The sequence below is a fragment of the Bufo bufo genome, chromosome 9, assembly GCF_905171765.1.
Source record: "Bufo bufo chromosome 9, aBufBuf1.1, whole genome shotgun sequence".
Taxonomy (NCBI): domain Eukaryota; kingdom Metazoa; phylum Chordata; class Amphibia; order Anura; family Bufonidae; genus Bufo; species Bufo bufo.
In genome coordinates, this window is record NC_053397.1 from 216,417,901 (window position 1) to 216,436,312 (window position 18,412).

General features: G+C 42.8%; 1 protein-coding gene across 1 annotated transcript in view; it reads right to left on the reverse strand.

Moving 5' to 3' along the window:
• LOC120978899 (interleukin-31 receptor subunit alpha-like) overlaps positions 1–14,179 on the reverse strand; it is a 29,736-nt gene extending 15,557 nt beyond the window's left edge. The window contains exons 1-8 of the mRNA XM_040407316.1: positions 14,102–14,179; positions 10,272–10,377; positions 9,725–10,003; positions 8,369–8,492; positions 5,229–5,389; positions 4,861–5,006; positions 1,592–1,733; positions 388–470 (exon numbers count right to left, since the gene is read on the reverse strand). Of these exons, the coding sequence (XP_040263250.1) occupies positions 388–470; positions 1,592–1,733; positions 4,861–5,006; positions 5,229–5,389; positions 8,369–8,492; positions 9,725–10,003; positions 10,272–10,341 (1,005 nt within the window). The 5' untranslated portion in view covers positions 10,342–10,377; positions 14,102–14,179. The remainder of the gene's footprint in view (positions 1–387; positions 471–1,591; positions 1,734–4,860; positions 5,007–5,228; positions 5,390–8,368; positions 8,493–9,724; positions 10,004–10,271; positions 10,378–14,101) is intronic.
• Between the last annotated feature and the right edge of the window lie 4,233 nt (positions 14,180–18,412).

Genomic DNA, 18,412 nt, shown 5'->3' on the forward strand with positions numbered 1-18,412 from the left:
ATGGAGAGATCTGAAGATGGCTGTCCTCATCTCTTATAGAATACCACCATGTAGTTCTTCATAATGCTATACATACAGAGAAATCCAATGCAACGCCCAAACCACCATGTTATAGCTAACCAAAATAATTCCATTCTAATAAGTAATACCGCCATACAGTGACCAAATAATACCGTACTGTGTCCAGGCAGCTTTTCTACATCAGTTCTAAAAACGGTTTTCCTAAAGGTCCGTTCTTTTGAAAGTCATGACACTTTCCTCTGATGTCGATGACCAGTTTTTTTACCCATTTTCTAAGATTTGCTCAGGACCCCATTTCTTTATTTTCAAGTGACCCCGTGGCCCCTGGATTAAGCCTATTTATCAAGATGTATTTCTTATATTTACCGCAGTGAGGATGACGACCTCCTGGGCTCCGTCAGGGAGCTGCCGACCAAGAAGCCTCCACACGTTAGGAAACTCCTCAGGAGCTGGGGGGAAAATAAAGAAAAATGTTTCAAAATGTTGCACAATTTTCATGTTTAACTACAAATGTACCAAGTGTAATGTGGAATATTCCTCAGTAATAGATTTTTATCACCAGCCACATGCAGCAATATCAAAAATGTATGTGGCTGTCACCCTTCCTTCTTGTTGGTCTAGCAAATCTCAAACGGCACACGACCCACCGCCAAATCATACCACAAAATAGTCACACGACAGCAAAGCAGAGACAAATCAGGCACTTTTTTTTGCACGATTTGACGTCTCATGATGTCACCACCAAGTTGTGGTGAGGCCCCAGCCTAATGGCAGCCATAGATGTAAAAATCCCCCCCCCCCCCCACAAAAAGGAGCGTTTCAACAGCAGAAAAACATTGGAATGCCCCTTTTATTGGAAATTGCATGACTTTATAAACTTTATATTATAAAGATTTTAATGCACAGTGCCACAGATGGGATCTGACAACCACCTGTTTATGGAGAAAAGATTCTTGCACAATGGTTGTCATCAGGAAAAAACAAGCATATTTTTCCCGTCCAATCCTATTACATAGTTAATAATAATATATCTTTATGGTGGTCAGAGTTGTTTCTTCTTTTACAGAGAAAATCCCATTCAAATAATAAAATGCGTTGTCTCAGCATCCACCACTAGGGGGAGCTCAGGAGATTACTGCTTCTCACAGTAAGCTGCATGGCTCTGCCTAGTGCAGGCTGCAGGCAGAAATATCATCTATAGGTGACAATTCAAAGCTGTTATCTCGGTAGTACAGTCACCACACACTCACAGGGGACCCGAGAGATGAGCTACAAGGTCTGGCACCCAATTTAGGGCGGAGAAACATATATTTCACAACTCTTTGCGTTGGCAGTGGTCTTACAATTTACATGCCCTAGAGCAGAGATGCTCAACCTGCGGCCCTCCAGCTGTTGCAAAACTACAATTCCCAGCATGTCTGGACAGCCTAAAGCTATTAGGGCATGCTGGCAGTTGTAGTTCTGCAACAGCTGGAGGGCCACAGGTTGGGCGTGCCTGTCTAAGCTCAAGAGCGAGTCATCTAGGAAGCCCCCTAGTGGCAGAACGGTAGACCACAGGAGCAGCACATACCTGAAGGTGGCATCTGATAAGGGGAGCTCCATCTACTCCAGTAACTCTTTCCAAATTCCTCTCTGCATCGAACACGTAAGGAATCTGCATGACGGATTTTCTTCAGTGAGACAATGTTATTTGTGTTCACCTCCTCGCCGGCCTGTGCCATCGATGCAAGAACTCCCATTAGAACATAGTGCTCTCCAGAAATCATCAGTATTACATGGCACCCATTCAAATAAAGTCTGCCCCAGTGGGCGCCAATCGTACCTCCAACAGGTGAAGTGAGGGATCCCCCCCCCCCCCCCGCGCACCACCACGACATCTACGGACCAAGAGCTTATAACCAGTGTCCGATATCCTCTTAAGTTATTTGCACTGACTATGATGAATGCAAGATGCTGATGAGTTAACCCTTTCAATTTCTCATTTTTGCATTTTAATTTTTCACTCCCTGCCTTCCCGGAGCCATAATTTTTTTATTATTCCGTTTACATTTAGCTGTATGAGGGCTTGTTTTTTTTTTCTTTTGTGTGGGACAAGTTGTAATTTTTAATGGCACCATTTAATGTTGCATACAATGTAGTGGGAAGCTAGAAATTCCAAATGGGGTGGAATTGGAAAAAAATGCAATTCCGTCATAGTTTCCTATTTACGGCGTTCCCTATGCAGTAAAACTGACTAGTGCCGTTCATTCTTTCCGTCAGTACAGTTACAGTGATACCACAATATACATATAGGGGGAGATTTATCAAACTGGTGTAAAGTACAACTGGCTTAGTCGCCCATAGCAACCAATCAGATTCCTCCTTTCATTTTCCAAAGGAGCTGTCCAAAATGAAAGGTGGAATCTGATTGGCTGCTGTGGGTGACTAAGCCAGTTCCACTTTACACCAGTTTGATAAATCTCCCCCAAAGTTTTTATTGATACCATTTTGGAGTCTATATGACTTTTTGATCACTTTATTTTCAATTTTTGGTAAGTGAAGAATAAATAGTGAATCAGCCTTTTTGATTGTATGGGATAAATATTTTTTTATTTTAATAGTACAAGTACGCCTACGATATATATTATTTTTGTTTATTTTTATTTTAATTACGGGGAAGGGGGGTGATTTGAATTTTTATTTTATTTTTATCTTTCAAAACTTGTTTTTAACTTTTTGGGATCACCTTAGAGGACTATAATAAGTAATTATTACATTGCTCCTACGATACATCGCACTAAATTGGTAATCCAATTAATTGCAGATTTGCGCTGTCCCCTGCAGGGCTCCATAAGAACTGCAGCTCTAAAAGTCCGGTCTTTAAAATTGATGCCCGCTCATGAGTGCAGCTGACGCCATAGCTGCTGGATTATTTCTGCTGTTTATAGACTACATTCACACCACCCTATGAATGAGTCCGCATCCGTTTCCGCAATTTTGCAGAACGGGTGCGGACCCATTCATTTCTATAGGGCCGCAAAAGATGCGGATAGCACACCGTGTGCTGTCCTCATCCGTAGTTCCGTGCCACAGAAAAAAATAGAACATGTCCTATTCTTGTCCACAATTGCGGACAAGAATAGGCATTATCTATGATATCGGCGACATGTGCGGTCCGCAAATTGCGGAGCACACATGGGCCGGTATCCGTGTTTTGAGGATCACCACGTTCGTGTGAATGTAGCCTTAAATAGCCGAAACCCAGCCTAAAGTCTGTGATTGGAGATAATGGTGATCGCAGACATTCAACCCTTCAGATGCCATGGTTAACTGCAACCACGGCATCTGAGAGTGGAAAACCTGGGGCGTTAAAGACAACCTATTAGGACCGTTAAGTTGCACAACAGATCCCAGCTCGCCTTCCTTCACATGGGAATAAATACTCTCAGAGAAGAAAGGCCTGGAGAAAACTGGCCAAAGTCTTAATGCAAATAAGGTCCACCAAGTCACCAATTAAAATTCTGTCTTTATTATCCAAAATTAAAAGTTCCATCTTGAGTCATGATATTATTTTAACACATCACATGTATTTTTTAATCTGAAGCGTGCAAACTGTTAAGAATATATCTAGAGTATAGCTGGATTTTTTAACTATGGACAATAAAGACAGAAATTTAATTGGATCCTTATTCAAATGCTGGACTTTATTCATGTCAATGCTCTTCTGCCTGATTTCACCACTAGGAGGCGATCTGTGTACAGCTGTATATGCCTAGCATTGATATGAACAGGAGATTGCACAGATCTGCCCTCTAGTGGTGACAATAAGCAGGAGCATTGCACATTGTTCACCTGCCTTGTTAAGTTTATTACCAGTTGTTCCACAGATTTTATTCCCCCAGAAAAATTATGTAAATTAAATCCTCTGTGAATAATGCACTAGTTCATAATCTAACCTTGCACGTTTTACATTACAACGGTGACAGTAATAGAACAGAGCCTTATCTAGATTTAGGGTCCTGGAGCTTCCACTGAGAAGTCTATGAGGCAAGTTATTTCCAAGCCACTGACCGACACCATAGAAGATGTTTCTGTTTGCTCGATGGCGCCCTCTAGTTTGCTCCTCTAAGATGCTGATTCCTATGCAGTCAGGGTCATTGCATTGTGGTGCCCTTCCCATGTATGTGGATGAGGGAGCTCAGGAGGTTGAGGCCGTGTCCACACTGTGCATTTTCCTGATATTAAACATCATCTGACAGGGGGTGACGTGGACTGTTACTGAGCGGGTGGCTTGTGGCCTCCCATGGGTTTTATGGACTGTAAATGGTAATTCATAAACCACATTCACATTATCTGAAGTCTGCACCTATGGTTTGTCCACCACTGGTGATGTATCTACCATAGAGACTGTTATGGGGCTCATGGTCTTCTCTGCTGGTCATAACAGCTACCAGTCAGCACCACCAGGGGGAGCGCATTGCAATCAGATTCATACGGCCCCTAATAAGATTAATACCGAAGGTATAAACTGATATACAGGGAGCTCCCCCTAGTGGTGGCTGTGGGTAGATAGAATTATGTATTTTATGAAGCAGATCTCCCCGATGCTGGCTGTGTTTTTTATGTCTTAAAGTGACTTTTCTCTTCTGTCTCATATTTTCCTTGCATTCGATTGAACAAATCTACCTAACAATTAAATTTCACCAGAGACTCATGTTAGAGGCCTCAGATGATCTCTAAATTCCACCTCTGATAACTCAATTGTAATTCCCTTTAATATGTTTAAAATGTGCTAAAGTAGCTTCAAGTTGATATGGAACATTCCTTTAAGTGCACATATGAGCAGAGAATCCTGCCTACCAGCGTCCAACTCGGCTGCTTCAGGGTCTTATACTCCACTTCACAGGAACGCCGGTTTTCCGATGCTTGGTTCCTCCAAATTATGTGAATTACGAGGCTTGTATCCGAAATATTAATCTTCTTGATCACTGGTGTGAGGGGAACCACTGGTGTAGAAAAGACCATGACGCACATTAATTACATCAAAGAAACAACCCTGGTGTCAGGCTCCGCCCCTTCCTGACACTTGATACTATGTAGCAGTTTCAGGCTGCTTGTCCCAATCCGTATCCTGCTGTGGAGGACGTGGATATTCAGAACTGGTATGAATTTAAAGGGATTATACAGGATTAGGAAAACATGGCTGCTGGGGATGAAACCACAGTTACCTATATGATCCAGCTGGAACTGCACAGCGTCCGATTCACTTTGATTTAGTTGGTTTACAGCAAAGATCTGAATCTGATGCGTCACATCCTGAGTCATATCCACCGGGAAACTCGCAACCGCCTCATGTGTGCTCACAGCGGCGTCTTCTCCTGTCTGTAGACTACAGAACATACAGGGTTAAATGTGTCCATAGTCCAGTATAATCTATCTATACAAAAGCAAATGGCAGCACAGGATAAAACAAGAAAAATGAAAAAGAGGTGCAAGCCCAAGGGGATTAGACTATTGCCTAATATATAAAAAAGCAAAAAAAGGCAGCACAAAAATATAAATAAAAAAGTTATTTTATTCACCCATGTGGTCAGAAGGATTCAGCTCAGCAATAGAGCCTTTCTCAAGGCTCTATCTATCTATCTATCTATCTATCTATCTATCTATCTATCTCTGAGCTACTTTCCCGATACATCCCCACACGCACTCTCCGATCCTCACAAGACCCCCTTCTCTTCTCTCCCGTGCATCCCCCATTCTCTGGAACTCTCTATCACAACATATCAGACTCTCACCTACATTGGAATCCTTCAAAAGAAACCTGAAACCCACCTCTTCAGACAAGCCTACAACCAGTGACCCTGCTGCCTCTATACCGCCATGACATACGTCACCCGCACCTACTGTGTCCTTCTCCCATACCATGTAGATTGTAAGCCTCGCGGGCAGGGCCCTCTCTCCTTCTGTACCAGTCTGTAACTCGTCTTGTTTATGATTAATGCAATTGTCTGTATTATATATGTGCACCGCTTATCATATGTACAGCGCTATGGAATGAATGAATAATAATAATAATAATAATAATAATAACCTATCTACTATCCATCCCATATCTATCTATCTATTTCACATGTGGATGTTTTCAATAAATTTAAATTTTTCACAATCAGCTGCCCGTGCATTATGTAAGCGCTGAGATTGTCATACACATCCTTCTATCTACACTACAGCAGTAAGTGAATGGAGGTATTGTGCCCCTGCAGTGAATGGGTAACATATCAGGCCACGTGGCATGTGCCACATTACAGGCTCCTGACACCAGGCCACGGGCACAGCAACTACTAGAGGTCATTTCCTATAGGCTGAGCTCATGTGGTTCCCGCTTCTTATAAATTCATTATCACGGTATCTTAATAGATGACTGGAATTGCTGTAAGTTTCTCTGCTCTGACGGAGGATGATAACTTTTAGCTGTTGTTGCTGAATTCTTCATTTTAGCTTTTCCAGAGATCTAATCACAACAAATGAAACTCGAGGACCCAGATCAATGTAGAAGATAATAACAGTAATACAATCACTCAGCCTGGCCCCCTTCTACCCACTGACTGAGCAGATGTGATATGTCAGGGCACCGGGGACAGTAGATTAGTGATATTCTAGTCATGGTCTGTGCCATCGGTATCTTATGCTCAGTGACTGACGGTGACAGAGAAACAAAACTATTCCTAACCCTATCCAAACCAATTTAAAAGACCATGGAAGAGGCATGAAGAATTACATTCTGTTAGAGAGTCGATAAGCAGAGGGCCCTGCTGCCTGGACCCCAGAGATCAGCTGTAATCTTTTGGGGGACACTGAATGAAAGTACTGCCTCCCTGTCTCTTTATATAAATTATATAGGTACAGATAGTACTGCCTCCCTATCTCTCTATATAAATGCTGTAAGTACAGATAGTACTGCCTCCCTGTCTCTCTATATACATGATGTAGGCACAGATAGTACTGCCTCCCTGTCTCTCTATATAAATACTGTAAGTACAGATAGTACTGCCTCCCTATCTATCTATATACATGATGTAGGTATAGATAGTACTGCCTCCCTGTCTCTCTATATAAATGCTGTAGGTATAGATAGTACTGCCTCCCTGTCTCTCTATATAAATTATGTAGGTACAGATAGTACTGCCTCCTTGTCCCTCCATGTAAATTATATAGGCACTTATAGTACTGCCTCCCTGTCTCTGTATATACATGATGTAGGTACAGATAGTACTGCCTCCCTGTCTCTGTATATAAATGATGTAGGTACAGATAGTACTGCCTCCCTGTCTCTCTATATAAATGCTGTACGTACAGATAGTACTGCCTCCTTGTCTCCCCATGTAAATTATGTATGTACAGATAGTACTGCCTCCCTGTCTCCCCATGTAAATGATGTATGTACAGATAGTACTGCCTCCCTGTCTCTTTATATAAATGATATAGGTACAGATAGTACTGCCTCCCTGTCTCTTTATATAAATGATGTAGGCACAGATAGTACTGCCTCCCTGTCTCTCTATATAAATGATATAGGTACAGATAGTACTGCCTCCCTGTCTCTCTATATAAATGATATAGGTACAGATAGTACTGCCTCCCTGTCTCTCTATATAAATGATATAGGTACAGATAGTACTGCCTCCCTGTCTCTCTATATAAATGATATAGGTACAGATAGTACTGCCTCCCTGTATCTCTATATAAATGATATAGGTACAGATAGTACTGCCTCCCTGTCTCTCTATATAAATGATATAGGTACAGATAGTACTGCCTCCCTGTATCTCTATATAAATGATATAGGTACAGATAGTACTGCCTCCCTGTCTCTCTATATAAATGATATAGGTACAGATAGTACTGCCTCCCTGTATCTCTATATAAATGATATAGGTACAGATAGTACTGCCTCCCTGTATCTCTATATAAATGATATAGGCACAGATAGTACTGCCTCCCTGTCTCTCTATATAAATGATATAGGTACAGATAGTACTGCCTCCCTGTCTCTCTATATAAATGATATAGGTACAGATAGTACTGCCTCCCTGTCTCTCTATATATATGATATAGGTACAGATAGTACTGCCTCCCTGTATCTCTATATAAATGATATAGGTACAGATAGTACTGCCTCCCTGTCTCTCTATATAAATGATATAGGTACAGATAGTACTGCCTCCCTGTCTCTCTATATAAATGATATAGGTACAGATAGTGCTGTTGTTCTTTTTCCCTGCTCTATTTAACTTGATATCAAGCAGCCGCCTACAAACTGTAAAAATCTAATACAAAATCTGTTATCACATCTATTACAGAAACTTACTTCTTTCTGTGCACTTTATAGTGAGTGGTTAAACCTGTAACTTGTCCTGTTTCCCACTCACATTTCACCTCTGTTGAAAACTCTTCTAATTGACATTTAACATTTGTCGGTCTGTCAGGAGGATCTAGTTTGGAAAAATAAAATATAAATGATCTGTTTAAAAAATAAATATACTATTAGAGTGACACTGCAGACCTAAGGGGCGTCCACTTCACCCCAAATTCTCATCTATGTGATCTATGGGTGTCTGGTGGTAGGCCAATTTGCAGCCTAGGCTTCTTCCACACTGGCGTTTTGGCTTTCCGTTTCTTAGATCCGTCCAGGGCTCTCACAATCGGTCCAAAACAGATCAGTTTTGCCCTAATGCATTCTGAATGGAAAAGGATCCGCTCAGAATGCATCAGTTCACCTCCGATCCGTCACCATTCCGCTCTGGAGGCGGCCTGCAGCGTTTTGGTGTCCGATTGACGAAACTGAGCCAAACGGATCCGTCCTGGCACACAATGTAAGTCAATTGGGACGGATCCGTTTTCTCGGACACAATAGAAAACGGATCCATCTCCCATTGACTTTCAATGGAGTTCATGACGGATCCGTCTTGGCTATGTTACAGATAATACAAACGGATCCGTTCATGACGGATGCATGCGGTTGTATTATTGTAACGGATCAGTTTTTGCAGATCCATGACGGATACGCCCAAAACGCGTGAAAGTAGCCTTACCTGTATGGTCAGGTTGTGGGCAATGTTTGTCATCACACACCCAGTAACCTGTATAAGGAATGACTGATATTTCCACGTGCACAGTAAGTTATTCCTTATACAGGTTTTATAATTACAACTGCTGTTCAGGCGCAACTTGTGTATCCACCAATAAGAAGGGACCACATAGGTGGGAATTCGGGGGTGGGGTTGGATCCTCCCCCGCAGTGAGTCTCTTTAAAGGGTACTTCATAATATGTTTTATTTTTCTTGCTTTTTTTATATCCATGTTTTCAACTTTATACTGCAACATAAATAAAATTATATGGATGGAAAACCAATTGTACATATTGATCATATTTTTGAGGAAAATACAATTTGAGATGCAAAAATCCCAATATTTTCTCCCTAATTTCATCTCTTTTGTTTCTGTCCTGTCTTATTCTTTCTTCTCTACGCGTCCCTCTTCTTGCCCACAGTCCTCACCCTGGCTGTAAGACAACAGTCCTCAGCAGGAGCCTCCCCTACTGTTCCATTTTAATAGGAGACCAGGAATGTTACGGTCCGCTCATTGTAAGACCCAGCAGTGTTCTCCCACAGTGTTTCCTCGCTTACGAGACCCCATAATGAACAGTATTACACAGAAAACTTACATCCCACCTCTAACTGGGTCATGTTTATGACGTGCAGGAGTCCATGACATTCCATGTAACAAACAACATGATAACCGGTTCTGATGCGAACAATTTCAATCATGGAAGTAGTCTGGTTCTGAAAATCCGGAATCCTGTTTTTTTCATTAATTTCAAATAAAAATCTCATGTTCCCAGTGCAGGTTTGCAGTTTATTGACACAGATTATTGTAAGGTCGGTTCCTACCGCCACGAGCGCGGCCGGTCTGAATATCAGTTCTCCCTTAGTTGATACCAAACCTGCAGGACGAAGTGAACAGACAGTAAGTAAAGACCATCGAGGGGGTAGCGTGGCCGAGTGGTCCAAGGCGCTGGACGGATATTTTAGCTTTCAGCCTAATGCAGACGTCCGTGGAACACGGTCCGTGAGATACCGGACTGGCATCGCAGGAGCGCACGGCATCATTGGTTGCTATGACGCCGTGCGCTCCTGCAATGCCAGTCCGGTATCTCACGGACCGCGTTCCACGGACGTCTGCATGAGGCTTTACAATGAGTGAATAATCACCTTCCGATGATTTCATAATCAATAGGTGAAAAACCCAAATCGCGTTCCATTTAGAAAGCTTGATTTCCATGTCTGCGTGTCACGTCACGAAACGCACTGATGACATCTACAACACCAACAAAGAAAAGAATATAAAAGTATTCAAAAGTCGAGACATTATTTCCCTTGAATATTTTCTACATAACCATCACTTACGGGAAAACCCTAAACACATGTGGATTCTACATCTGAAAATCAACCACTGGGGATTGTCAAATCTGCAGCATTTCAATATCGTTGCACATTTTTTCCAATGTTTCTTTGCAGATTTCACAGCTTCAATGTATTTCACCTATACTGACCATTATAGAACACTAAGGCCCCTTTCACACGGGCGAGATTTCCGCGCGGATGCGATGCGTGAGGTGAACGCATTGCACCCGCACTGAATCCTGACCCATTCATGTCTATGGGGCTGTGCACACGAGCGGTGATTTTCACGCATCACTTGTGCGTTGCGTGAAAATCGCAGCATGCTCCTCTTTGTGCGTTTTTCACGTAACGCAAGCCCCATAGAAATGAATGGGGTTGGGTGAAAATCGCAAGCAAGTGCGGATGCGGTGCGATTTTCATGCACGGTTGCTAGGAGACGATCGGGATGGGGACCCGATCTTTATTATTTTCCCTTATAACATGGTTATAAGGGAAAATAATAGCATTCTGAATACAGAACGCATAGTACAATAGCGCTGGAGGGGTTAAAAAAAATATATATTTTTTTAACTAACCTTAATCCACTTGATCGCGCAGCCGGCATCTCTTCTGTCTTCTTCTTTGCTGTGTGCAGGAAAAGGACCTGTGGTGACGTCACTCCGGTCATCACATGATCCATCACCATGGTAAAAGATCATGTGACGGACCATGTGATGACCGGAGTGAGGTCACCACAGGTCCTTTTCCTGCACACAGCAAAGAAGAAGACAGAAGAGATGCCGGCTGCGCGATCAAGTGGATTAAGGTTAGTTAAAAAAATATATATATTTTTTAACCCCTCCAGCGCTATTGTACTATGCATTCTGTATTCAGAATGCTATTATTTTCCCTTATAACCATGTTATAAGGGGAAATAATACAATCTACAGAATACCGATCCCAAGCGGTTTGGGTACCAAACATGCTGATTTTTCTCACGCGCGTGCAAAACGCATTACAATCTATTGCACTCGCGCGGAAAAATCACGCATGTTCCCGCAACGCCCGTGTGAAAGAGGCCTAACACTATTGTCAGCAATATAGTCGCCATATTGAAATGCTACTTACTGTTTAGCTGTCCGTCGCTTATTTTCTTTAAAAAACACTTTTATTCAATATGCAAATTAGGTCTGGAGGTGCCCAGAGGCGGCGTTCAAGCGGAACATAGAGCGGGCCAGAGGGGTCAAAGGGGAGGGGTGTTAGTGTTCTATAATGGTCAGTATAGGTGAAAGACTCCCTTTAAATCCACATTTAATCCGCATCACAAGACATGCAGAATTTACAGCAAATTTGTAGCAGAAAAAATCCAGCAGGCATGGCCTCACAAAAATCTGGTGCTAAAGGGTAGTCATTTTGTAAATATATGACCTTCACCTTGTACTATTCCTGAGAGCTGCACTCACTATTCTGCTGGTGCAGTCACTGTGTACATACATTACTTATCCTGTACTGATCCTGAGTTACATCCTGTATTATACTCCAGAGCTGCACTCACTATTCTGCTGGTGCAGTCACTGTGTACATACATTACTTATCCTATACTGATCCTGAGTTACATCCTGTATTATACTCCAGAGCTGCACTCACTATTCTGCTGATACCCTCGTTTGCATTTATAGGTGCGGATCCGTCAGTGCAGATACCAGACGGATCCGTACCTAGCGCAGGTGTGAAAGTAGCCTTACCGTGTACTGATCCTGAGTTACATCCTGTATTATGCTCCCGAGCTGCACTCACTATTCTGCTGGTGCAGTCACTGTGTACATACATTACTTATCCTGTACTGATCCTGAGTTACATCCTGTATTATACTCCAGAGCTGCACTCACTATTCTGCTGGTGCAGTCACTGTGTACATACATTACATTACTTATCCTGTACTGATCCTGAGTTACATCCTGTATTATACTCCAGAGCTGCACTCACTATTCTGCTGGCAAAGTCACTGTGTACATACATTATTTATCCTGTACTGATCCTGAGTTACATCCTGTATTATACTCCAGAGCTGCACTCACTATTCTGCCAAATACTATTGAAAGTAGTCAAGAATTTTGTTCAAGAATATGTTGCAGCATACAGAACACATTTACATTCGTTGCCTCCAAACTGTTACAATTATCCTACCAATGTCATGTGCCCTTTAAAGTTAATCTCCCCCTTTGAACACCATTTTTTCCCCCAATCTAAACAGGCCCACAATTCTGTGCGGATTCATTTCTTACTATATCTGTACGGTGATTGGAACAGTTTTTCTGATATAGATAAATATAGTTACATGATCACATTTTGGCTGAACTCATATTTCTAAGCAGAACAGACCTTCCTGCTATTATCAATGTTAACCATCTATACAGGGAGATGGAGCAGGAAGCAGCAGCCACAGATAGACCCCCCCCCCCCCCCCCCCCCGTCATCCTCCCCCTCGCCTGAATTCACACACAGGGTCACAATTAAACCTCAGATACCAAAATCACAGTGAATACATCCAACAGCCAATTCTTGGCAAATTTCTAACAATTCTAGCAATAAGTATACAATTAGAAGTGAGCCCGACCAGTCGCTGCCCGTCCCCTTCCTAAACTAGGGCCCCCTGCCCACATCACTGGACTAACCCAGCTTGCCGTCCAATGGTAGGACATCGTAAGCAGATCCAGCCACCCTTTGGGGGTAGAAGAACCTGTTGCTCATATCCCCCCATTATTTAATCCACCCTGCCATCGAGCACATGGTCGCCTAGCCATGGCCACCCAAACCTTGGGCATAGTTATTTCATTTTCTGCTTGTGCTGCCATCTAGTGGAGAGAAAGGCTACACTGCAGACTAGTAAAAAAAAAAAAAAAGCTGTAAAATATTCCCTCTGCAATAGGGTATGTCGCCTTGCAAATATTTATAATTTTATTATCTAAAATAAAAAATTGCAGTCATGCTTATAAATCACCTACCATTTTGTGTATTCAGCTCCTGCCCAGACCTATGTGTCTCCAAGGTTACAGACTACAAACAGCCCTATGTAGTCGGATACTGAAGTCATTCTCCCACATCTGCCCCTCCCTTCTTTCTAAGGCCTCCTTCACACGACCGGTTTTTTTTCTTCCGTTTACGGTCTGTTTTTTGTGTTCCGTATACGGAACCATTCATTTCAATGGTTCCGCAAAAAAAACGGAATGTACTCCGTATGCATTCCGTTTCCGTTTTTCCGTTCCGTTGAAAGATAGAACATGTCCTATTATTGCCCGCAAATCACGTTGCGTGGCTCCATTCAAGTCAATGGGTCCGCAAAAAAAAGGGAACAATGCATCCGTCTGTCTTCCGTATCCGTTCCGTTTTTTGCCGAACCATCTATTGAAAATGTTATGCCCAGCCCAATTTTTTCTATGTAATTACTGTATGCTGTATATGCCATACGGAAAAACGGAACGGAAAAGGAAACACAACGGAAACAAAAAACGGAACAATGGATCAGTTTAAAACGGACCGCAAAACACTGAAAAAGCCATACGGTCGTGTGCAGGAGGCCTAATGTTAGGATGACAAAGGTCTACATATCCTTCAACTGCAGCATTTTGTCAGACGCCTTCTTGTTTTTCATGATCTACCTTGGCTTACAGATAAAAGGCGATTGCTAAATTGTTGATGTGGTTTTACTGCAAGTTTCCAAGATACTGCAATCTAAACCGTCTCCACCTATAAAAAAAAACTCCTGTGAGATAAAAGAATGTGATTTTTTTTATATAAATTATTGCAGAATTGCCTAAATAGCAATTCCCTAGCATATACTTTGTATCACAATTGGGGGCGGGGGGGGGGGGGGACATGTAGAGCAAGATCTCAGATTCTGAAATAGTGCCTTATGGAGCTTCATGGAGTAAATCTGATCAGATCCGTCCTATATCTGTCTCTTGGGAGAGAACATTGGAGATATAATGTATCCTGATGGTCACCCAGATGGGAAGGCAATGAACCTGTCCATAGATGAAGGGGCCTGAATCTCCATTGATTGCAACCCCTTTCCATAGACCCTATTAGGATATGCAGAAGTCCCTGGTCAGTACCCTATAGAACCTGTTACATTGTACATCCAGCGTGATCTGGGGGCAGCAGGAGGAGCTGAGCAGATTGATATATAGTTTTAAGGGAAAAGATTATATAGAATGTGAAATGTATTTATCTAAGTCCCTTCTTTATTGAGGAGTCCAGTGGGTGGTCCGATATACAGGGAAGGGTGTCAGACACTGATTGGACCACCCACTGGACTCCTTAACATACAAACATCAGCGAATGGGTTCTTTATCAATCTGCTCAGCTCTTCCTGCTCTATAACATACTCAGATCAGACACCATGTTCAATGTGACAAATTCCCTTTAAATATGCATTAGAGAGAAGGCACCCACTAGCCCAATATCCTATATATTGTGTATTCCTCTTGCTTTATCCAATATACAGCACAGACCAAAAGTTTGGAGACACCTTCTCATTCAAAGAGTTTTCTTTATTTTCATGACTACGAAAATTGTAGATTCACACTGAAGGCATCAAAACTATGAATTAACACATGTGGAATTATATACATAACAAACAAGTGTGAAACAACTGAAAATATGTCATATTCTAGGTTCTTCAAAGTAGCCACCTTTTGCTTTGATTACTGCTTTGCACACTCTTCGCATTCTCTTGATGAGCTTCAAGAGGTAGTCCCCTGAAATGGTTTTCACTTCACAGGTGTGCCCTGTCAGGTTTAATAAGTGGGATTTCTTGCCTTATAAATGGGGTTGGGACCATCAGTTGCGTTGAGGAGAAGTCAGGTGGATACACAGCTGATAGTCCTACTGAATAGACTGTTAGAATTTGTATTATGGCAAGAAAATAGCAGCTAAGTAAAGAAAAACGAGTGGCCATCATTACTTTAAGAAATGAAGGTCAGTCAGTCAGCCGAAAAATTGGGAAATCTTTGAAAGTAAGGGCTATTTGACCATGAAGGAGAGTGATAGGGTGCTGCGCCAGATGACCTGGCCTCCACAGTCACCGGACCTGAACCCAATCGAGATGGTTTGGGGTGAGCTGGACCGCAGAGTGAAGGCAAAAGGGCCAACAAGTGCTAAGCATCTCTGGGAACTCCTTCAAGACTGTTGGAAGACCATTTCAGGGGACTACCTCTTGAAGCTCATCAAGAGAATGCCAAGAGTGTGCAAAGCAGTAATCAAAGCAAAAGGTGGCTACTTTGAAGAACCTAGAATATGACATATTTTCAGTTGTTTCACACTTGTTTGTTATGTATATAATTCCACATGTGTTAATTCATAGTTTTGATGCCTTCATAGTCATGAAAATAAAGAAAACTCTTTAAATGAGAAAGTGTGTCCAAACTTTTGGTCTGTACTGTACATCCTATGCATTATCTGCTTGTAAAGTGATTCATCGCCTCCTGGACAAACGCTTGCCCGACACTTCCATAAACTGCTCTTCCTTTTCTCCACCTTGTCCCGTGTTTCACTACCTGCGCTGCGTCACATGTAAGATCTGCTTCTAAAATGACTCTTCGCTGAGTGGATATGAGGACAAACACTTGCCCGGCAATTCCCTGAATTGAAGAATGAATAGATTCTCATTTACATTTTCTGTGATTTCGATGCAGAGACGAATGAATGGGGTTTTCCATGATATGAATGGGGTTTTCCATGATTTAAATGGGTGCGATCGTGAGAGCCTTTTAGGCTGCAATTTTTTAGGCCGTTTTTGAGCCTAAGCAAGAAGCGGATCCAACAAGACATGAAACAGATCAGATCTACCAAAAACTGCATGTATGAATCCGGCCCTATTTGCATCTTTATTTTTTATTTTTTTTGCATCAATTTTATGACATCAAATTTTTTCAGTTTTGCTGAAATTGTGAATATCTCTGAAATAAAATAAAAAGGCTTAAAAATTCCTAAAAAAAAACCTCATGTAAAATTACCGTAAGGCTACTTTGACACATACAGTATGTTTTTTTCTGGCTTTTTCTTTAGAAAGTCCCATATCAGTGAATGGAGAGGACGTTGCAGATTTGTGGTGTGCTTTCCGTTCACTTCGGGACCCCTTTGTTGAGATAGGAGCGGATCCCAGAGATAGGACCCACGCCAGTCAGACATTTATGACATCTCCTATCAATATGGCCCAGATGGGCATACGCCTTTAGCTATGGGACATATCAGAAGATGTGGGCCTCCATATTCTCTATGCATTGGATCCTTGTCCTATACATACAATGTGATATATGACCATCAAAAACCAGAAGTACCCGTCAGACCTACCTTACCCTGCGGGAGCGAGTGCAGATGTGCCAGATCTTGCAGTACTGAAGTGACAGCCCCTTTATCTGCTCATCTCTGCGCCCGCCTACCCATGTCTTTAATCGTGAATCTAGGACATAGATGCAAATGCAGCGGTAACCTCAATACTGAGAATGTGACCTTAGCAGATGGTCGGGTGCTCCAGATAACGCTACCGGTCCTGGAAGAGGAACTGAGCTGAGCTCATAAGCCTTGCACGCCTGGTCTCCGTGAATGAAGACATTATGGCACAGCTGCCTCTTGTAGATGGAGAGTCCGAAATGACCAGAAAAATTATTGCGAATGCAAGATGCCAAACCAGATCAATGCCACCCAAGTGCCCAGTGTAGGCATGGCATTATGGCAGAGGTATAACTTGAAGATCCTGGGTCCCCACCTGTTAAGTGTCTTCTATAATACTGGGGTAGATGGGGCAGAGGGGGGTTTTGGACCCGGTAACAACTTCTACCTCTTCACCTCCTATAGCAGGGATCGGCAACCTTCGGCACTCCAGCTGCTGTGAAACTACTACTCCCAGCATGCACACATGCTCAGCTGTTCTCGCCACTACAACAGAAGTGAATGGAGCATTCTGGGAGTTGTAGTTTCAGAACATCTGGAGTGCCGGAGGTTGCTGATCCCTGCCCTATAGCTGTGTCCCTGCTTTATGGGGAGAAGGGAACTCTTATTTCTAAAAGGACTCATTACTGATATGACATGAGGACCCTTAAAGGGTTTGTCCAGGACCCCCTCAGTTGTTGGTAAGATTACCTAGCATGATTCACCTAACACGAGATTCATACTCACTCGGTTCCTGCCGATCCAGTTCCGAATTCATTTGACGTTCTTCTTGTCCCAGGCTTGTTGACTTCTGGCTGGGCTGCGGGTGGGGTCACATGCTGGGCTGCAGCCAAGGACTGGCCTCAGTGGTAACGCGCCGCTTGCGGACATGTCACTGCTGCGCTGAGGTCAGTCATTGGCTGCAGTGGCACACATGACCAAGTCCTCAGCCCAGCTGGAAGTCAACAAGCCTGGGACATGAAGCTCAACAAAGGCAGCCAGGGTTCGGACTGGATTTGCAGGGACTGGGTGAGTATGAGGTCGGCCAACCTAGGGGGGTAACTCAACACAGAGCGGATCCTGGACAACTGTTTTAAAGGGATTGTCCGGCCTAGGAGTTGACAACCCCAATGCTGCCACCTGCTGGTGAACCAGGTATATTACATGTTATAAATAGTTGCAAACATTATTATAGATGCACATTATGGAGAGGACCTGAAACATAATGCAGAGATGACTTTATGTTAGACCATTAAGGACAGTAGCAAGGTGTAGGAGTGGCAACACCACTCGGGGGTGTTACGGAAAACTGCAGAGCTCCAGAGATGTGTCAAGCCCTAGATAAGTCTAGCGACGCCCACTGCAACACTTGAAAACCGACTTAATGGCGACATCGATCATGTGATTAGACACAAGTGATTGTTTTTACACGGCATTAAAACGTGCAACAGCGCCCATAGTTCTGCCCAGGTACACCTTGCTAGTTATGTCTGACATGAAAGCATTCTGGGACTTGCAGTTCCCCTAGTCATAACTGG